The sequence below is a fragment of the Eleginops maclovinus genome, chromosome 12 (genome assembly GCF_036324505.1).
Source record: "Eleginops maclovinus isolate JMC-PN-2008 ecotype Puerto Natales chromosome 12, JC_Emac_rtc_rv5, whole genome shotgun sequence".
Classification (NCBI taxonomy): Eukaryota; Metazoa; Chordata; class Actinopteri; order Perciformes; family Eleginopidae; genus Eleginops; species Eleginops maclovinus.
This window is the reverse complement of record NC_086360.1, coordinates 12,518,434-12,540,843: the sequence shown is the minus strand read 5'-3', so window position 1 is coordinate 12,540,843 and position 22,410 is coordinate 12,518,434. Positions and strand designations below refer to the sequence as shown.

The 22,410-nt window shown below is 39.6% G+C and overlaps 2 protein-coding genes across 6 annotated transcripts in view; both read left to right on the top strand.

Moving 5' to 3' along the window:
- Positions 1-10,050, top strand: part of msh3 (mutS homolog 3 (E. coli)) — a 40,401-nt gene extending 30,351 nt beyond the window's left edge. For both annotated transcript variants that reach the window (XM_063896264.1, XM_063896263.1), the window contains exons 22-24: positions 7,456-7,588; positions 7,761-7,929; positions 9,695-10,050. In XM_063896264.1, coding sequence (XP_063752334.1) covers positions 7,456-7,588; positions 7,761-7,929; positions 9,695-9,821 — 429 coding nt within the window. In that variant the 3' untranslated portion in view covers positions 9,822-10,050. The remainder of the gene's footprint in view (positions 1-7,455; positions 7,589-7,760; positions 7,930-9,694) is intronic.
- A 533-nt stretch (positions 10,051-10,583) lies between these two features.
- The window catches only part of rasgrf2b (Ras protein-specific guanine nucleotide-releasing factor 2b), a 37,508-nt gene continuing 25,681 nt past the window's right edge, over positions 10,584-22,410 (top strand). For all 4 annotated transcript variants that reach the window (XM_063896400.1, XM_063896398.1, XM_063896399.1 and 1 more), the window contains exons 1-2: positions 10,584-11,186; positions 22,162-22,268. In XM_063896400.1, the coding sequence (XP_063752470.1) occupies positions 10,911-11,186; positions 22,162-22,268 (383 nt within the window). In that variant the 5' untranslated portion in view covers positions 10,584-10,910. The remainder of the gene's footprint in view (positions 11,187-22,161; positions 22,269-22,410) is intronic.

Sequence of the window (22,410 nt, the reverse complement as noted above, 5' to 3'; positions counted from 1 at the left end):
TCTTTGTACTGATGTCGTTGTCATAACACAGATTTCAATATTTTAAGAGGGGAAGAAAAGTGATGAGAAAATTTGAGGAAAGACACCGAGTACATCTTGGTTACATTGTGGCGGCCATAATGCCAAATAATGTGAAATAATCCCTGTTGTCATACAAACACATTTTAATCCACCTGATTTGTTGGATCTCAACGCCAACCCAATTAACCATTAAGCTGATGGCCTCAAGAGGTGTGTGTATCTGTGTCCATGCAACTGTTTGATTTTATGTGGCCGTGTGTTCTGCAGTATGCGGTGATCGTTTGTTCTCAGAGATAAATACGAGGCTCCAGAGAGGCCTTTATCAGCAGAGCAGCTCCTGACAACAGAGCAGGCTTGATCTATAATGTTAATATTCTGTGAAAGAGAGAGAGAGAGATGAAATATTCACACATTCAAGGCCAATGATGGGTGTCCAATCTTCACCTTTGCAACCTCAAGGGATCATTTGTGTCCGTAGGCAGTGTCGCCTATTCCTGATATGTTTCCTGCTTATTTTTGTCAGCCATTGTTAAAATTATGAGTTTGAAAAGCAGAAAGGTCCAATTTAACAATCGAGGCCAAAGCGAAGAGAGCAAAAGGTGCTGAGGTTTCAGTATTTTACTGTGTTGCAAAATGTTGCACCTCTCCATTTTGACAACAAATAAGGAGTATCCTGAGAAAACCTGGAGAGGGGGGTGCTGTCAGTGAACGGGGGTTATTAGTACCCACATTGGCAAGTCAATCTTGGTTGAGTTGCAGTAGTTGTTTCCAAGTTATGTTTAACAAACAATTAATTACTGTACGCATAAATAACTTATTATTACATTTTGACTTGGGCTCTGTGCTCGAAGGTTGTAGCATCCATTAGGACACACAGCTGTTCATTTTCCAAGCTGTTAACACCCAAGATGTTTTCACCTGTAAAGTATTTTCTACATAAAAATAAGGTTTCCTTTTTGTTTTATCTTACATGTTTTGCAAGGTAATCTTATTTATATCAACATATAGAAGGGAACATAAATTGAACGTTTTTACTTTCATTTCAACACATCACTACATTGTTTTACAACATATAACAACAATAAACACTTTAAAATATGTACATACAATATGTATTAATACTAACATTCATATTAACGCTGAAAACCGGATTGTTCAAAATGTACAGTGTAATACAGTAATGATGCCATAATTATGCTAGATACATTTGTAAAATAAATCCTTTCAATAAATATTCAATAAATATCAATTTTGACAAATACATGTAAAACTGCAGTTCATATTTTTTATATTGGATTCATAGACTCCACATGTTGCTTTTTATTTGCTGGATGTGAAAACAGACAGTTTGCTGATGTTAGCCACATCCACTTTAAAAGAGAGGTTGTGCATTTAGCCTTCAAGTGGCTTAACATTCCTTAACTGTAGCTTTAAGACTTGGATCAGGAAAAAAATATCCTTGGTCAACATTAAATCTTACGCTTTAGGAACTTTGTTCTCCTGGCTGTAGTGAATAAGCACCTCACCAGCTATTGTAACGGCTGATTATGCACAAAACATAGATCCTCAGTTTGGGGCCCCTGTTGGTTGTGGGAGGATGAGCCCAAGGGTCCAGCTCCCCCTTTCGTCCACAGTGTCAGATACCATTAATGTAGTTTTTCCACTAAAGTATCCTTACTCCACCGATGCCTTCAGGATAATCTTCCAAGCTGTATCCAATCTCTGACAGCTGCCATTTGTTTATTTTTGGTTTTCCAAAGCCTTAGTCAAAAAGCTCCTAATTGCCCTGAGGTTCCCCCGTTCAAATATAGATGAATAAACATTTATCTTTGAAAACTCCTTTGAGTTATTGTGTTTTGCCTGTTCCACATTAATCTTTGGACAGAATCTCAGGGTTATGTAATCCTGCTGGATAACGTAGAACACAAATGTGTAAGTGGCAGCTAATGCAGCAGGCAGCTGCTGCTGGCTGGAGGAGGGAGCTCTCTAACTACCTGTTGTATAACAGCATTGATTTGTTAGAGAAGCCATACTATTCAAGCAAAGACATAAACAAGAAATTAGGCTTTGCAGCAAAAGGCATTTTCAGTACAGGAAGACCCGCAGAGTCTTTCATGCTCTCTCCTCATCCTCCTACTCCTCCTCCTCTCCAGACTCAACTGCTCACGTCAAAAGTCAGACTACTCCTCCTTTGACTCGGTTGTTATAGTAACACACCTTTCCCTGTCCCTTAGCACTCACCTGAGAGGTAGTTAAGAATGTAGATGGGTTTCATAACACCGCTCAATAAAAGAGACAGCCTTGACGCAGGAAGAGAAAAAAGAAACAGAAAAGCAGAGGAGCGACGTTCACGAAAAAACTGGAGCTGGGTATTAATGTGAAATAAATCACAACCAGCACACGATTTGTTGGTTTAGTATGTGTTTCTCACTCACTCTCAGACTCACTTGGACTCTCACTTTTATTCACGCCAACAGCAGGTCCTGCCATTAGCTTCACACTGAGCTCATAACTACGCATCGTTCTCCACTTGTATAGTGACTCAGGCCCGAATGTGACTGCAATAACATTGTAATACTGCACTGTATAAACAAGCAGAATCAGGCCCAGCTTTACACTTGGACACACAGGAGAACTTGTATTCACTAAAACTTACTTTTGGTTGCACACTAATGGGTACATTTTCAGTAGGATGCTTCGCTCCGCGTAGGCGTAAATGGTCTGTTATGCTCATGCTGTTGCACAGAGCTCCTACGAAGACCCACGTGCTCCACTGCAAACTGCACTGCTCGGTTTCTGAACTGTTATACATACTGCACATGGGGAAGATACTAGTCAGTTTTTTCTTTCAATTCATTGTGATTTCATTCCTTTGTATTTTTCAGCTCCTGCAAGTTTGATGGTGAGAATTTTAAGATCTCCATTGCATGCCAAATATGGTTTAGAGTATGTGGGTGGGGACCACAGACAGGGATATAATAGAATACAAAGTGGAAAAGTTACAAGATGATATACTAGAAATATATTTTCCACAAAACAATTAATTTTTTCTTGTAAAATCTTGGATACTTTAAGTCCTTACTATTGCACCCAGGATGTATTTCTATTCAAACAAGGAATAAATATAACCTAAAGAAAAGTTTGACACTCATGCCCCCATGACTGACCCTAACTGGAAAATCGAAGCCAATTAGAAAACAGGATTAAGTCTCAGCCAAAATCAAAGGTCAATGACACACATGCAGGCATAATTTTCATCAAATCTCTTCCTGTCACACACACACACACACACACACACACACACACACACACACACACACACACACACACACACACACACACACACACACACACACACACACACACACACACACACACACACAGCACCTCGGTGAGAGCCTTGTTAGCTGTGAGGTGAGAACACAAAGGGTGTTTATTTGAGTCAGAATTGGATTGGTGTCTAACAGGATAGAGAGAAGTAACAAGACGGAGAGATAGCAACAGAGGAGTTCACTTCACAACTTCAGCCTCTGGATCAGATTTTCGAGTGGAAACAAACCTGTGTCTTCGACAACATATCTCTACAGGTGTACAGTGAAACAGACACCAATTTAGAGCTGATAATCAGAGGCATATAGGAGAGGAAGAGGTAGGCAAGGTGACAAAATACTGAGAAAGTGTTACCTGGCGGCTTGTGACCGATTGGCAATTAGAGATGCTGTTTTGTCTGAACCTTTGTTTCAAGTGAGCTGAACACAAACCTGGTCTCTTCTGGACCCCTTTATGTTTCAGTGCTCCAAGCATTCCTCTATCTGTTTATAAACATGCAGCACATTTTAGCTTACATTAGGAGAGGATATTTATAGATGTTCCACTTTTGTTTAAGTCCCAGACTGCCACTATTCGTAAGCAATGAGGCAGAGCAATGTTCCAAGACTCCCTCACCCCTTTTTAACAATCTTCAGATCATACTTTTTGGTCTATATTATAATAATAAAGATCATACACGCCATTAAGACTGAATCGTAATTTTCCAGCTTTTTACTTGATCTTCACAAGTTTTTCATTTTAATTTTCCTTATCAATTAACTTAAAGCTGCACTCATCTCTAATTTTAGGTTCACATGATTAGAAATGATGTTTCTCATTGTCTTGTTTTTTTAGGCTTGATAGACCAACTGTATTGCATAACAGATAGCAGACACAGTTGGACAACATAGTAAAACATTTAGCAGCCAAACATCCGGAAATCTTACCAGAAGGAGTCAAGAGTGATAAATACATGACAAAAACATTTTCAAATTAACGATAATGTTGCGTCATAACTGTGTAAATAAGCCACTGTTTGTGATGATGTTCTCCAGAGAGAAACAAAAGGTCAAAAACTCACATATTGTCTTAAAATTGCTTCTTCAATTGAACCAGACATTTCAACTTCGATGTGCTTCTTGATTTAAACGATTTTGTGATCTTTGAAATTGCCATGAGGAACTTTTCTAGTCACCGACTAATCGATTGATTCACTAATTGTTTCAACACTGATTTCATCAGAACATGGGGCTCTGCAGAACACAGCTGTCAGCTCACCCACGGGTGGTCTTGTAATGAGCTGCTATTAGCACCTAATCAAACCATTAGCAAGGCTGCAGCCTCCCTGTGACACGCTCCGTTTGTTTTTACCTTTCAGTGTAGGAATGATTGAAGTGGCAAGCTTTTGTGTATGTTTGCATGTGTGTAGTTCAGTGTTCCTTTGTTTGAAACATGTGGGAGTCGCCATGCGCATCTCTTTCTGAGGGAGGTATTACCAGTGACGCCTGACCTTTCATAGACCAAGCAGTTAGCGGACGAACTTAGAGCCAGACGAGTCCTGCAGCCGCCTGTCTGCTGTGATGAAGTAAGACTCAGGCCTGCATCACCATGAGAGCTCATACACTCTTTATAATTTTCTGTCATCATCAGGCTCAACAACTATTAAAACGTTTGTTTTGGGGATATTTAATCAAGCACTATTTTTTTATCCTAATCACTGCCTTTTAATGTTCATGAATCCTCCCTACTACCCTTCAGATGTGATTGGGCAGTTAGATTAAGCAGGAAAAGGAAACACATTTGTTTTAGTAAAGAGCTCCCAGCAGTTGTCCTGAAATGGAGAGAGAGAAGGGAAAAAAATGTTAGTACAAGTATTTCACAGAGAGGTAGAGGGAGTACCCACCCCCTGTTTTTCAGCTACTTTTGCTATAATGCAACATTTGTTGATAAGCCTACCATTTGGCATATGTATTTTTACACTTTATCTTCTTTGTCTTTCAGTTTTCCTCCGCATACTACAATTAAGTTTTGTGCAGAAATTCCTGTTTCCTTGGGGATGTATCGCAATGACATTTTTATCCATACCACAATCAATTCACAATGTCTGTCTTATCCAATGAAATATCACAGTGCCAGACTTAATATCATTCTATGTCTACTTCTGATTTCTGCATATTCATCCTTATTATATACCGTATATATCATATACATAGTGTATATATATATATATATATATGTTATAATCAATAAATCTTGTCTAGCAGAATTCATTTTTTCCATTACCAAGTCACTGTTGACATCCAGGCCCATCCATCCATCCATCTTCTCCCGCTTATCCGTCAGGGTCGCGGAGGTAACAGCTCCAGCAGAGAGCCCCACACTTTCGTTTCCCTTGCCGCATCAATCAGCTCTGACTGGGGGATTTCAAGGTGCTCCCAGGCCAGCGAAGAGATCTAATCCCTCCACCTGGTCCTAGGTCTACCCCTCGGTCTCTTCCCAGCTGGACGTGCCTGGAACACCTCCCTAGGGAGGCGCTCAGGTGGCATCCTCACTAGGTGCCCTAACCACCTCAACTGGCTCCTTTCAACGCGAAGGAGCAGCGGTTCTACTCGGAGTCCCTCCCGGATGACTGAACTTCTCACCTTATCCCTAAGGGAGATGCCAGCCACCCTGCGGAGAAATCCCATTTCGGCCGCTTGTATCCGCGATCTCGTTCTTTCGGTCATGACCCATCCTGACCATAGGTGAGGGTAGGAACGAAAATGGCCCGGTAGACAGAGAGCTTTGCCTTCTGGCTCAGCTCTCTTTTAGTCACAACGGTTCGGTAAAGCGACTGCAGTACATCCAGACCCACAGGTTGGAAATCCCTCATCTAATTTGTTGATGCATTGTGTTTTTTAGACATTCAATTTCTTTGCTGAGATTGGGGATCCCCAACTTTTATCTTAAGGACCACTTAAAGGTTTACACCAGATTTAAGTGGAGTATGTCACCAACTAGTTTGCCCGGCCAAAAAAAATGGAGTCACACACTGTAATATTGTTGGACTGCGTTTAGCTTTGATTACGGCATCGCTGTGGCATCGTTTCCACAAGCTTCTGCAATGTCACAACATTTATTGCTGTCCAGAGTTGCATTCATTTTTTTTTTTCATATTCATAAAAATCTTGTATTGATGACGGGAGATTCAGGACTTTGCGCAGTGGTCCAAAGATTCTCAATCGGGTTCAGGTCTGGACTCTGTGGTGGCCAATCCATGTGTGAAAATGATGTCTCATGCTCCATGAACAACTCTTCCACAATTTGAGCCCGATGGATCCTGGCATTGTCATCTTGGAACATGCCCGTGCCATCAGGGAAGAAAAAATCCGTTGATGGAATAACCTGGTCCTTCAGTATATTCAGGTAGTCAGCTGACCTCATTCTTTGGGCAAATAACGTTGCTGAACCTAGACCAGACCAACTGCAGCAACCCCAGATCATAGCACTGCCCCCCACAGGCTTGGGACCTTTTTTTTGGCCGGGCAGTATATGTGTATATATATATATTTTTTTGTATTCTTGTTTTGTGTAAGAATGTTTAGGTTTCATTACCTCATTATAGAAAAAAAAAATCTACAATTGGGTGTTTAAACAGATAATGACAAATACACCTGGATCATTTACTTCAGTTTTTAACATGACTTTCTTGTATTATGTGAAAAGTTCTCATTTTTCACTGGCACTCTGCAAAGCTGGTGAGAAGATGGTAATTGTGTTGTCATTAAAACCAAACATAGCAAGCAGACGGCTACCACATGTGATATTACTCTACAACCTGTTCTTATTTTCTCACTTTAACCTACCATCTTGATTATTGGAAACAACACAAGTGACAGGTTTTAGAGCATTGACTGTAGTGATGACATTACTTCCTTTATCCTGTTTGATTCAACACCTCAGCTGGGAATTCCTTCTTGTCCAAAGTGAACACAATGTACAGATCTCATTTCACCTGGCTGATTCTGTTTTATGCAGTTTTTGCAGACTTCAACGTTAAGCGAAGTATATTGCACAGCGTATCTGGCAGTCTTTTAGAGCTAACATCAACATGTTAACACTGCACTCTCTGCTTCCTTCTCTCAGGTGAAAGCCCTCACCCTGTTTGTGACCCATTACCCTCCTCTGTGCGAATTGGAGCGGGTGTATCCTGAACACGTGTCTAACTTCCACATGGCTTTCCTACTCAATGAACCTGACATCAACACTGAAATTGACGGTATGTGTGTGTGCATTTAAAAATGATTTCAATGTTTTTTGTCACATATTGTAGCGGTTGACTGTTGCCTTGCAGGTAGGCTACATTTACATAAATCTCACATTTTTTAATCATAATCACGTTGCACTTGCTGATTTTTAACTTTTATATAAATATGTGTACATACTGCCAGACGAAGAGGTTCAGCCAGAGTTCATCACTTTCCTCTACCAGTTAACTGAAGGAGCAGCAGGACGGAGCTACGGCCTCAATGTTGCCCGATTGGCTGACATCCCAGACCCTATACTACACACTGCTGCACACAAAGCTCGAGAGCTGGAAAGCACGGTCAACGCCAGGAGGTACACCAAACACGAATACACACTAAGTTTAGGCAAAAATATAACTTGGCCAATCATCAGTGTAATGTTTTGTGGCTCTTGAGGCTAAACGGATGAATTTCAGAAAGCTTGTGCTGCACTAAACTGAGTAGTGAAAGTGTTTATATTGCAGGGTGGGTCAGAATTTTGCATTTAGACTGTTAAGCACGCCTTTAAACAAAATAAGGGGCTGTTTTCTTTCAGGTTATGATGAGACCAATGAAATCAGGGAAGTCCCATTTGAAAAACAGATATATACATTTATCAGCCACCAAAACACTGCACAGTAATCTATAATACAAATGATTAAATCAGTCTTATCATGAAGGCAGTTATTTTATCTTTAGTCCTGATTCACCAGGTGAAAAGTAGAACAATATGCGGTTTTGCCTATTTTGTGCTTGAGCCCCTTAAAACACCTTTTATGATATAAACAAAGTTGCATATTGGGAAATGTAGGATGTAAGTGTCTTTGGAGTAAAATTCAGCCTCCTCCTCTGCTTCGATTTTTACTTTGATTTCACTTTTTTATTCTCTCATAAGTCCCCCGACTTTATTCCAGTTTAATACTACCTTTCAAACCTTTCAAAATACATCGTTTTCCTGTGCAAATGTAGCTTTACAGCTTAAACCTGTCTTGAAAAAATAAAACTCAAAGCAGCTCTGCTGACAGTATACTTCATTTTTATTTAAACTTTAGACTCGCATGAACTTGATTTCATTTTTATGCTAAGACCTTTGAACCAATAATGGTAGAATCATACCGCTGTAAAACGTGGCATCTTGAAGTCTGAGGGATGGAATTCCAGTTTTAGCAGCTTTTAGTTTAGGTTACTTTGAAAATGTTGTTTGGGCTACATATCAGAAGTTTTATAGAGCCTTCTTGAAGAGTTGCAGCTTATACCACCTCTGGAAATGTCGGACATCGAGTATATATTTGTATCTAAATGTTCCTTCAAATATAGACACAGGATAGGTTTTCAATAGTTGTTTTAAGTTCTGATTTGAAATTAATGTTCCTAATTACTTTTATTACTTGTATTAAAATGAATGTGCTGGAATTGCTAATTAAACAATTTTTTCAACTTAGTCACATTCCTTAAATGGAATATTTTCACCCAGGAGGTTCAAATGCCATTATCCCTAATAAGTATTAAGAAGGGCAAAGGTTTTTTTTTTTTGCAGATGTATTTTTTCAGTTAGGATGAACACTGCAGTAACAGATGTTTGGTTACAATTGAGTAAGGAAGAGGAAATATGGCAAATTCCTTTGCTGTCAAAATGTCAGCATATTGCACTTTCTCCAAATACAGGTTTTTTTCTCTGTATGTGTGTACACACTGCATCTCGTTCGCTCTGTAAAAGAAATCCTGCTGGGACTTGATTGCTGCTTAGCCTTTGCTTCAGTAATCCTCACCATATGAAATATCTGACTCAGACACACACACACACACACACACACACACACACACACACACACACACACACACAGAGCAATTTCTCTGGCAATGTAATCCTCCCTATATTAGATGTTTGTCGTTTGTTGAAGTGAAGCCATGCTGAGCATACAATAATCGTACACAGAGGAGTTAGGCTACTGGTCGACGTAAAGAAGAGGGATTTTGTTGTTCTCTCACACACGGTGTATTCAGGCTGAACACATATGGGTTGTGAGGATATACAATAGTTTAATATACAATGTTTTGTTAAATTGTTGGTCACTGTATCTTTGTCTCCTTTCCTTTAGGAAGAATAAAAAACTTCTCTCAGATCTCTTGAGCATCTCGGACAGGTCATCCCTCATGGAGTGGTTGCAGTCACACTCTGCATTGGTGCAACACCAGGAAAACACACTCCCTGCAATCAGTGAATGAGCATGCTCAAGGAAGGATACACGGAAGCTCAGAAGTCCAAACTTGTCTTCGAAAGGGCACAGCACTGAGTGGAGTCATTTTTGTCAGTGTTTGTGTGCGTTTCTGCATTTCACCATCATGTGTACTGTAGCTGTTTGCTAAATATAAATTCTTCCAGACTAAAAATATTTCACTTCCAGACAATATTTGAAATCAGTGTTTGATGATTAAAAAAGTAAAAAAATGGAAACTTGTCACTTGCTGTTCTTTACCTCTACCTTTGATGTTTTTTACCACGCAGTCTTCTTTCTTGGAAATATTAGAAATTATCACCCAAAATGCATCTTGATACAATAAAAAGTCGTTTGTCATGCTATTAGCAGCTACGGTTAAGGGCTTTTAGCTTGTTATCTCTTGGCCTGTTTTTTTCACATATGCTACCTTTCAAGACCTGTAGACAGTCTTGCATTTCTTAAATTGCTGGACTGTCCATTTGAACATTTGTTGTTGTTTGGCAGAAAACTTTAAAGAAACACATTTGTTCATGCGTAACATTGAACACTTTAAATTAGATCTGTCATGGTATGAAAGTGTATAGATATTTTTTGCTTTATCTTTTAATTTAATCTATATGTGATTATGTGTGTTTGCTCTTTGATGCAACGCTTTAAGCGTACATTCAGCAACAAATCACATTTGCCTGTAACCTACGCTCCGCCTTTCAATTCGCCATCTCCAAGGAGAGAAAGAGAGAGAGAGAGAGAGAGCACTGTCAAAGCCGATTACAGTTTTTCTGGTCTGTGAATCTGTAACTGTCCACTTGAGGGTTCTCCACTTTGTGGACAACACGCTCCCGCTTTCTCCTGTTTGATTGTTTGCCGAGCAGCATGGATGTACTGTAGTGTAGTGTAGTGGGACTGAGACACCTTTTACTATGAGTTCCTCTGCAGACGCGCTCCTGTCAACGGGGCAACTTTTTGGTGCGCTGCGCAGCCGCTGAGCCGCGCGTCACTCGGTGGGAAAGTTCACACAAAACCGCTGGCGAATATGGTATCTCGTTGAGAGCCCCGCTTGTTCTACTTTCTTCTCTCTTCTATACCGTTTGCCAACATGCAGAAAAGCGTCCGCTACAACGAAGGGCATGCGCTGTTTCTGTCGGCTGTAGCGCGTAAAGAGGGGACTAAGCGCGGCTATCTGAGCAAGAAGACAGCGGAGAACAGCCGATGGCACGAAAAGTTCTTCGCCCTCTACCAGAATATATTGTTCTACTCCGAGAACGAGCAGAGCACGAGACCCGCCGGGATTTACCTGTTGGAAGGATGCACCTGCGAGCGCGCGCCGGCGCCCAAGACGTCTACTACTGGGAAGGAAGCGCTGGAGAAACAGGTGAGAGTTGTTTACTCAACCTTGATGTGTGTGAACGTTCTCGGATCTTTTCTGATGTAAATCCCCCCAAATCGGCCCAAACCCCTTGACATCGTCATGGTGCAGTCACTGATTGTAAGTTAAAATAGATGCAAATCTGGAAGCTGATATGTCTTGTTTATCACATAACCCAGGGACCCACAAACGTCTTCATAGAATATTCTTTTTTGATTTACCTTGAAAGAAACATAAAAGAGGAAATGACAAGTTCAAATTGTTTCATCACTCTCACAGGGACGCCCATGTAGGCAACAGTAAAAGAGCAAGTGGCTCATGCAGCGTCAGACTGAAGTGGCTGCAGCAGTTCAGCCTCTCTCTGCAGTGTCAAGAGCTCCAAGTGCCTCATCCCTGAGCAGTTGATCACCCCCCAAAGATTCAGATGTGATTTTCAGGGAGCAGGCTGCTAGGAGAGTTAGGTCTCATAAACCATGTCATTTTCCAATATATTTTTATTTTTTTAAAAACAGGTTACCAACCTTTTTAAATAAATATATTTATTTTTCTTACTCCCATAACTACTTTTCTTTATCTCTGAGGTCATAACATTTGCCCGCTGCCTCACCAAAACCTACTTGATTCGAAACCTTTTTAAACTGACCATGATAGTCCATCACAAATGTATTCTAAACAAAAGGAAGTTATTCTGAACACCAGCTTTTTCAGACAGGCTTGACATTTGTTCTTAGCTCAAAGTCAAATTCATTTGGTCTGACTGTAAGAGGAAAGTAGAAATGCAGCAACAAGTTCTTTCATTTAACCTAATGAATTCTATAAAGCTGGGAAACACTTTTTATTCTACACTACAATGCTTTTTGATTTAGCATTGCAACACATCCACATCATCTTTACATTGAATGAAACATGTATGCCCAGTCTTCCCACTATCTCGTATGAATGTGTTCTGCTTTGTTTGGTTACACCTACTTCACCATGGAATATTTAATTATTTTTCTGTTCAATCTTGTTATTTGAGTTACGATTGAAAATAAACCCCTGTTTAAGCAATGCAATTGTGTGGACCCACTTCTGAATCCTGCTGATGAAGGTCAGATATTCATGACTTAAAGGCAGTAATAGGGGGAGGGAGTATTTTTGGCAAATCCGTTTGTGATGTGCTCAGCTGCCTCAGCATTGTTGCTCTAACAGCTAGGTAGATCTGGTTGCTAGGAAACATTTGAATTATAGGCCTACCATGTGCATATGAATTTCATTGAGAAATGTAACTCATCCCATGTTTTCAGTCGGCCTCAGAGATGTGTGTGAGCAGTCATCATTACATTATACATTTATGGGGAGGGATACACTGGAGAGCATTGCATTTTACAGTGACAATTCTTTTCACATGTATGCAAATGTCCAGTGGCTGACAGGTGCAATGCACTACAATGGCCATATACACTTTCAATTAGGAGAACCGCACTGTAGCTTCAGAAACCATGCAAATACAAAAACACAAATGTGCCAAAACACATGCAAATTAAGAAACATCTTCACCAACTTTTCAAAACATGCACAGCATTTACAAAAAGCGCTGCATAAACAAACGTTGCAAAAAGAAATTCGGAAAATTAACAAAAAAACAGCTTCAAAAAAACGCTCCTAATAAAAAATTGCTGCAAAAAAAACAACGGCAAGAATCTCAAAACACAATGGAAATGAAGGACACTAAAAAGATGCACACAGTTAAATGAAAAGGGAAGGGAGATTATTTCTCAATTGTGAACCTGTATTATTGTACCCGTCCTTCAATAAAACAACATTGAAAAAAAGGTTAAAAGGCTGGCTAGCTGACTTAGATAACCTAGTATTTTCACATTTACTATAAAAACACTTACGATTATAAAACATACCAACTCTTATAATCCTGGAATATCAACTAGCGCTCTGGTCCGAGCTGTGTGCATCACTTTCTTTTATTTGCAGCGTCTAGTTTATGCATTGCGTTTTGTAAATGCTGCGTATGTGTTGTCAGGTTGGTGAAGATTTTTCTTCGTTTGGTTGTGTTTTTGCACATTTTGTGGCTTTTATATTTTGAAAGTGCAGCATGTTTCTCCTAATTGAAGTGTTTCGGGCCGCTGTAGCGCTATTGCACCTGTCAGCCACTGTACAAATGGAGAAAAAAGTGAGTCAAGTTATTCATAAACAAGGAGAGTACATTTTTGTAAGTGAATCATTATTTATGGTGATGAAGGAAGACAAAATATCTCTGAACATTGCATATGGTTCTAACCCTTAACACCTAGTATTGGTACTTATGTTAACATGGACACTGACTGTATCACTCTCCCCCATCTGTCTACAGCTTTGATGTTTAATTAGGCTTATTTTCAATCTACCTTCAGCTGAAACCTGGTGTGCTGCAAAGTAATGTGTACCTACTAGCCATGCACACATACTGTATATACCAAATATCTTTGTATTTTTTAACAACATGTGTGTGGTCAGGTGTATATAAAGATCATATCTCAGTTAAGGATACGTTTTGGTTGCTCCTGGGGTTTTCCTTGTGCAAAGGATTGTGGGATAAAGTAAGAGAAGGCCGTCCATCTCTTCATCAGTCACGCTGGCTCTTCACTGTTTTCTGTGCAGTAGAGTGAGTCTGCCAGCAACCTACAGTATTCACACCCCCACAGTGAGCCACAATGCAACCACACAAATAACACACATCTACTGCCCTCTCTCTCGTGTTGTACTCTCAGAAAGACACAAACCCCTTCAAATAATTTAGAGAGCATACACACTGGTCTGAATGGTTTCCACAGCGACTGTGGATGTGCATTGCTGATATGAACAGGTGATTTTGTGTGTGTGTGTGTATTTTTATTATTAGTAGAAAGCTTGTCTACATCTAAACATCCCTTTCAGAAACTCCAGTTTTTGTTGCTGCTTGCCCTAATCGTCTGCCTCAAGGCACCAATTCTTCCCATATTACTGGATTCTGATTTGCTTCCATCCACAGTCTGCTTTTAATTTTTCTCTTTAGTCTTATGCCAAGACTTTGAGCCATTATGGACCTCATTAGTGTCAGATAACAATTTACAGCTGGCATGCATCTTAAAATCTGTCTTGTGTGTTTTGAAATACTGCACTAATCAAAGAATGGACAATGAGGGGGTCTTCAAAGAAAACACTCCTGGTAAAACAACATTTTTTTGTCTTATTCTTCAGCATTTACTCCCTGTTTAAGAAAACTAATTGTCCAAGTTCATAAAAATCTTCTTCTAAAGAAGTAGAACACAGTTTTGGGAAATATACTTGCTTGTTCCTTTCTCTCAGAGAGTTTAGGCCATTTTACATCAATCTACTGTAATGTGGAGCCATTGGTGAAATCTGTTGACATAATACATCTACAGTAATTAAAATGTAGGTAATGGTTGGCTGTTGGTTGTAATCTTTGCAGTGTGTTCAAGTGCAACGCTTTGACCAAGACGCACAAAAAATGAGGGGAAGCAACGGTCAACTTGTGTGAATACTTTGCAGGTACGTTGCAGCGTGGCCCTGTCGTGGGTCTCAACATTCAATGCCAGTTTGTGATGTTTCCACCCAGGATGCTTTTTATAGCCCCTTTGTAAAACTTAACAATGCCTTGACTGGGGAATTTGAGTTTCTAAAGTTATTCCTTAAAACTGCTTTCTCCACCCCTGCTTCATCCAAATACATTGGACTGTTGGTCTTCGCCCTTTTAACAAAACAATCCCAGGCAGCTCTCTGGGTTTGTAGTCATTGAGTGATAGGTTATTCTCTGGGGACTACTCTGCAAAACTGTGGATTGTCTGCTAACTCAAAATATAGTCAATGTTTGTAGCCCGGCCCCTAATGTCAGTGTTGTCTGCAAACTTCTCTCCCTAATGGGGGCTGCAGTGATCGATGTTTAGCACAAAGCCTGGGGTGCTCTGTGGTAAACAGTTTAGTAGACAAGGTAATGGGGGGAGATTGTATTGAATGGCGAGCCGAGATCAACAACCAGCAAGACCTTATTATCTTCACCACATGTTTTTGGAAACGGAGTAAAAAGATATTGCCATTATGAACATAATATTGAAATGATGAATATAATTTGCAGTTATTCTGCAATACGACAACATTATATGAATATGTTTGCAACGTATTGACTAGCCTCTTTGGAAAAGCAGAAATCGGCAGGTCTAAAATTGTTTATAAAACTTCACGTCAGTAATTTCAAAGCCTGAGGTTAGGCAGAGTAGATATGAGAATAATATATAAAACACACCCAGCTGGTCAGAATTATTCCATCACATATCTTCCTCAACTGGCACTGGGCTGTTCATGGGGATGCCACGGGTGATAAAGCTCTCGGGGCATTGAGCCTCTGTTCTCTTTAGTGGTGTTATTGTTATTGCTGGAGCTGCTCCAATAATACATGTTCCTCCTGTCACCAGCTACAGGTGTTGATGTTGAGTGGTGGCACAGAGAAAGAAAGCATACACACATGTCCCATGAGGAGTTTATAAAATAAACATTAGCGTCAGGTAATGGGATTGTCAAGTAGTTTCATATGTGCTTGTTGTTTTCTGCACAGAGTTCATGAGCAGTGCATTTTTCAGGATCGGACAATACCCGAGAATATTGTAAAACAGATTTACGGTATGTGTAAACAGAGGTGGAGAAGAGCAATACGTTTTGTCATAAAATTAAACAGACGGATCAGATTAAGGCAGAAAAACTTATTCACATAACATAGTTGTATGCTTATATACAGTATGTGTGTTTATATGTCTGTGATTATAAAAGAAAGAGAGAGAAACGGCCTCATACTTAGTTATAAAAACTTCTTTGGAGAAAGTGAACAGCATGGAGGGCAATAAAGAAACAGCAGGATGTGGGATGTGGACTCAGTGATCGTCACATTAGCTGGTACATCATTAGTTGAATTCAGTGCTTACATAAAGTTCTGCTGCTGCTGTCAGATAAATGTTTTGTACTGCTTCAAAATAATAAGGATACAAGAAATGTTTTCTAATATGATACAGTTTGGATTTCTGAAATAAATGGTCGTTATGGTCGTAGAAATTCACAATTTAAACTCTAGTGAGAAGATGAATTACATGTAATAAACTGCATCATGTATGTTTACAACAGGCAACATACTGTGTGTCTGTGCTAATCAAAGGAAGATAATTTTAAGCCATGTAAAGGAATAGTTTGCATTTTTGGGCAATATCAGGATTGTCTTGCCAAGAGATTGATAGCTCCTTTTTAAAAAGATGAGTTATTTACTCTATTCTGATGAACTTCATTGATAGTTCATCAGAATAGAGATAGGAATGTGGGAGATGGTCTGATTTGAATCGGGCTGCTGCTAAGGGCTCAGTCTTTATACGTCAGGCGACTGTTTTTCTTCATCATTGTATCATTTGTCTTGGGAAAATGTTGAAATTACAAACAGGAATGCACAAAAGCTTTTCTATCAAAAAAGATCTTTTGAAAAATGCCCACGAACTTTCTGAAATGGTAGCCCTGGTAATGTTAATATTGCCATTTTCAAAAAAACGGTGTTCTCATGACTTTACAACTTGATCAGCAAGGATATCTTTAACACACCCTCCCATGTCGTTACCACCAGCTCACAATATTTCATGGCTGGCAGCAGGTCCCAGACTTCTTCAAGGCTTGTTCTCACTGGGAGGTTGCCTGGTTACCAAAGCAGACTCCAAGAGGTCCTCATAAAAAGCAAAACATGTTTATTTTTTTTTTATTTTTTTTTAAACAAACAAGATATAACATGGTAACAATTCAGATTTAGAGGTACTGTTTGGTAACATCTGGATACAGCAAGGATGGCTCTTTCACCAGTTTTCCAGTCTTTATGCTGAGCTATGCTAATTAGCTGCTGGCAGCCATTCACATTTCAGACAGGTATTTGCATCAATCTCAATCAGCAAAAAAAGAATGAGCATATTTTCTTCAACACTATTTAAAATGGCAAATATGATGGATGTCACCTGACCACTTATTAAAAATGATTCATGTTCACCCTAATGTAGAGTAAATAAGATCATATATACTGTGTATTATTGAATGCACAATGTTTTCATGATGTTAGCACTTTGTTTCATTGTTCTTGTCTTTGGAGGATTTGATAAAGCTAGATTAGGCACAAAAAAGACATTATAGCCCCTGTGGGAGCACAACAGGAGCTGAGAAATGAGAGGAATAGAGGAGGGAGGCTGATTGAGAGACTGGTGGGTGGAAAAGTGAACCAACACCCCTCCTATCCTATTTATCCCTCGGAAGCTTCTTTAGATAAATGACTTAAAAACGACTTTTATTGTTTCAGTTATTGATTCAATCCTTACAGTGGCCAATAACATATTTTACGACATATTGTATACATTTCATCCTTATCAGTCTATTCATGAAAACCCAAAAGATTATCTCAGCAATATATCTTGGTTATTTTGAAAAACAACCACACTGTTAGAATACTAAGAACATTTAATAACTTTCATTGTGGTTTTGTGCATTTTTATAAAAAAAGAGTTTTCCTTTTCATTGTTGCTGTGTTGATATGACAATGCAACAACCAGTTGTTTGAGGTTTGCTCTGATTATCACTCATGGTTACTACATGTGTTTTTTATCTCATAATTGGTTTTTCTTATCATCTTTTAAGGGAAAAATAACATGGCTTACATACATCCACGCATAAACACACAGGAAACCAGTTTATCGATGATATCAACTCCCTCTAGACACACACACACACACACACACACACACACACACACACACACACACACACACACACACACACACACACACACACACACACACACACACACACACACACACACACACACACACACACACACATACACATACACATGAAACCTGGTCTCCTTTCTGTTGTATTTCTCTGTAATGGTAATTAACGCCCTGCGGGATTCAGGATCTCTGAGCAGTCCCTGCCTCACTACAGCACTGCAAAGGTGGATATGCATTTTATATCAGCATCCAGTGGAGCCCATCATGCTTTCTGTCCTACTTCGTAATGAGTACATACTGTATGGAACTAAGGATTACGATGATTTAAAAACCTCTTGCACTTGTAAGACGTTAACTGCAAACACACATGACAACGAAAATAACTGTGATTGGTTTTCCCTGCTGTACTGGTCGCTTGTTTTGAACTGTTGTGTTTCACTTATTCATGATGCTGTAGTAACACTTCCTGTGGCTTCATGCAAATAGCTTTGCTTTTATGCAAATTAAGATCAAACAAAGGTAGGCCAACCTTAGCAATGTGGTGTTAATATAACCGCAAACACACAATACTGTATGTGGAGGTGAGACAAAGCAGTAACGTGATGGTCAATTTCCCAGCTTGCTCGACCACCAAATACAAACGTTTTGAAAGTTTTAGCACATTAGCTGAAATATAAAAAGAGTACAGGGTGTTGCATGTATGTTTTAAGTTAAGTTACTATTATTTTTCTCTGTTCTTTTTAGATATTGGTTTCTATTAATTTAAGTATAATACTCTATGAAAATAGAGGACATTTGAAACTTGCTTAAACGGCTCATTTTCATTTCCAGGATCATTTTCAGTTTTTGGGGCTTTTCATTAGAATAAGTTTACAAGCTTTAGTTTTCCAAAAACGATATTTGTCTCATATTCCTGTTTAATACCTTTGATACTCAGTTTTTTTTAAAGCCCCATTCCTAAAAGAAGCCTAATCTGCTGTGATTGGCAAATGAGAAAATTATGCTAAACTTTGCAAAGACAGCTCTCGATTTTCAGGTTGGAAGATGGTTCATTTCAATGAACAGCACGGCAAAAAGCACAACAATAATCCATAAGGGTATACATGTAGCATGCAAAGTACAGATGATTTGTAGTTAATAAGCCCAAACTTAAAACACACAGTTATGCTCTTTTAAAAACCTGCGGCAGTAAAATGCCAGCTGCTTTGAAAGGCTGACATTGTGAGGAATTTAAAAAAAAATAGGTCAATCAGTGGTACTGTAACATAACTTGGCCTCTCATCAGCGCAGACACCACAGCAGACAGCAGTGTTGCATCATTTGTTGCTATTCAAGCCTCCTAATCAGCAGTGAATCCCAACACTGTCGTCTCCGTTTTTAAATATTTATAACAGTATTACCGGAGTATTTCTGGTACCTCCAGCCAACATCTGCCAAATGAATCTATTACCACCAAGTCCAGTTTTATCTTTGACTCTTTAATGTTTGATAAAGAAAAAAGTATTTGATCATAGTGCCACCATAAACTTGAGGGTGTGTACGTTTTCATATCCTAAATCGCTTTTGCAGAGTAGAAAGAACAAGTGTTACTCGTCACCTCTACCTGCAGCAAGCAGTTTAGATGACAGGCCCAAAATTGTTCCTGAATAATAGAATTTCCTTCTATTGTGTCTGTCCTTCTGGTGGTGGTAAAACACGCTCATTTGTGTCAAGCTGTCAGTTTCACACTCTCATTTTCCATAATAGCAGTTGCTCAGATTATGCAAAAAGGTGAGTGGTAAATTGCTCTTCGGGTGACATAAAGAGCTAAAGAGTAGATAGAGAGTATTTTGTTTTCCTCTGTCTTTATTTGTTTAAATTAAATCTCTTACAGTACAGCGAAGACCCTGAGGGGTAGAGGCTACATTTGAGCTTATTTGAAGGGAGAGCGAGCCAGTAGCCCTGAATGGTAGTTGTAGAGTCGGGAAACTGTGTGTTTATAGCTCAGTGAGAGTCTGACCTCTTACTGCTTTAACTGTGTTCCTTTTTCGACTAATGAGGACACAGCTCAGTGTTACAATTCAGTGCATTACACGAGGTCCAGCATGATGCAAAATCTGCTATAAAGGATGTGATACCTTTAAACTTTAATGATTGCCTTAGGGCAATTGGGTCACTGCTGCAGCAAATAGTAGTAATAGTATACAGCAGGGGTAAAATAGAATATTAATATAAATGTAGGGTAAAAATATGATGTATGATAAAAAATGTGACTTATTTCAACTATCTATTCTAACATACAACTTAGAGTAGAGTAGAAGTAGAATGGTAAAACTGGCCTTCACATTCAAACAGTGTGCAACATTTATTTAGTAATAATAATAATTTGACCCAAAGACATACCTATAAATAATAAGACAACAGAAAATTATAATGCTGAAGTGATCTCTTAATTTCTTCTTTGAATTTAGGACATTTATTGCATCAGAGTGGTATTGAGACTACACCTATTTCTTCCACATTGAGCACAAAATGGGAGAAGTCACTGCAGTTGCAAACATTAGCATTGCTGTATGTGATAATGATGACATATGACCATGTGAATCAATACTAACTGGTGTGATAACATTTGAGTGTTTTCATTTCATTAAGGCTATAAAAGGCTGATTGACATATAATGAGCACTGAAAAAATCCATAACTATTGACCCATAACCAGTGCAGATCACATATTCTCAGAATACCCATCTAGATCTCTAAAATCTGCCCTAAGAAAATATAACATTTTCTCCTTGAAGCTGCTTCCTCCTCAAGTCCAAAGCTGCAGGATTGATGAATAAAAGCGTTAAATGAATAGAGGCAGCAGCGATAAAGGCATAAAACTGAAGTGCAAACACAGCGGAAGCATCAGATATTGCGTTGCCATGGAAATTATGTCTTGTTAGGCGGTGACACAATTTAGAAAATGTGTATTCGGTTAAGAAATATTATGTAACCTCTCCCTCTCTGGACCCGTCTCTCTTTCTCCCTGTCGAAGTCTGTTAGAGCACGGATTTTTGTTGGTGTAATAAAATCCAGCCAGCCAGTGAATCGAAACGACAGACACATAAAAAGCAGAGATAGGGAGATGGAGATGGAGATGAACGTGTGTGTGTGTGTGTGTGTGTGTGTGTGTGTGTGTGTGTGTGTGTGTGTGTGTGTGTGTGTGTGTGTGTGTGTGTGTGTGTGTGTGTGTGTGTGTGTGTGTGTGTGTGTGTGTGTGTGTGTGTGTGTGTGTGTGTGTGTGTGTGTGTGTGTGTGTGTGTGTGTATTTCTATAACTTTGGTGACTGTATCCAGCCCATCCCCATTGCAGGGTCCGTCAATCCTGCTGCAGGGTAAACGTCTCTCCGCTCTGGACTCAGTTTGGGTCACTGAAGACCTACTCAGAGACACACAAAGAGAGTATGAAGAAATGTGGGGATGGTGGAGGAGGAGTGGGTTTCGACAACAGAGAGAAGTGAGGATGCTGGTTGAGCAGGACAGAGGAGGCGGAGTGGGATGATAGGTGAAGTGCAAAGAGAGAGAGAGAAGAGGAGGATGAAAGAGGCGGTTGGATGAGGAGAAGAGAGAAATTCCATGCAGAGCTCAGTCTTCTCTGTTTTCCCTGACTAAGAATAGCAGCTCTTCTGGTAACCCAGTGCCCCAGGACAAGACCATTTGAATAAAAGCCTCCATCACTTCACATAATGCCTGGTGTGTGTGTGTGTGTGTGTGTGTGTGTGTGCTCCACTGTGGGTGTGTGTGCTTGCCTGTGTTGGCATGTGACTGTGTGTAAGTGTAGGGATGTATTTTGAAGGCAGATACTCAGGGAATTTAATCAGAATAATAAGAGAGACCGATGGGAAATGAGAGTGAGACAGGGTGCGGGCTAATTGATGGTGATGACAATAGGCTGGTCGAGAAAGGGGGGCAAAGACAATACTTGATGCTTCATTTTGTCCGTGTGCTCTGCCTGCTTCATGTAAGGCCTATGGAACTTTATATGGGATGAATCTGGGTAGGAAGAGAGCATGAAAAGCAAATGTAGTGGAAAGCCATGTTTCCATATGTGTGTGCCATTTGCTCAAAGGAGCAACTACAAATCCTATGCTTTAAAGTAAGACTGTAGGCACAGTTGAGGGATGATGTTGTAGATGCGTGAGGTGTCAGGGTCACAGATATAAACAGTCTTTCTTTTTACCTCTCTCTTCAGCACTACTTCCTTATCGTGTTCGGTCACGACGGACAGAAGCCTCTGGAGCTGCGAACAGAGGAGGAGAGTGAGTGCGATGAATGGGTGGAGGCTATCCAGCAGGCAAGGTACTGTATGCACGTAGTATTTAATATTGGTGTGCTTTCCCCTCTCGTTTAGTTTTTTGTATGACCTCACTCTGAAAAACAGAGCTTATTTTGAATGTTTGAATAAGTTTGGACATTTTGACATATTGGATTAGAAAACAGG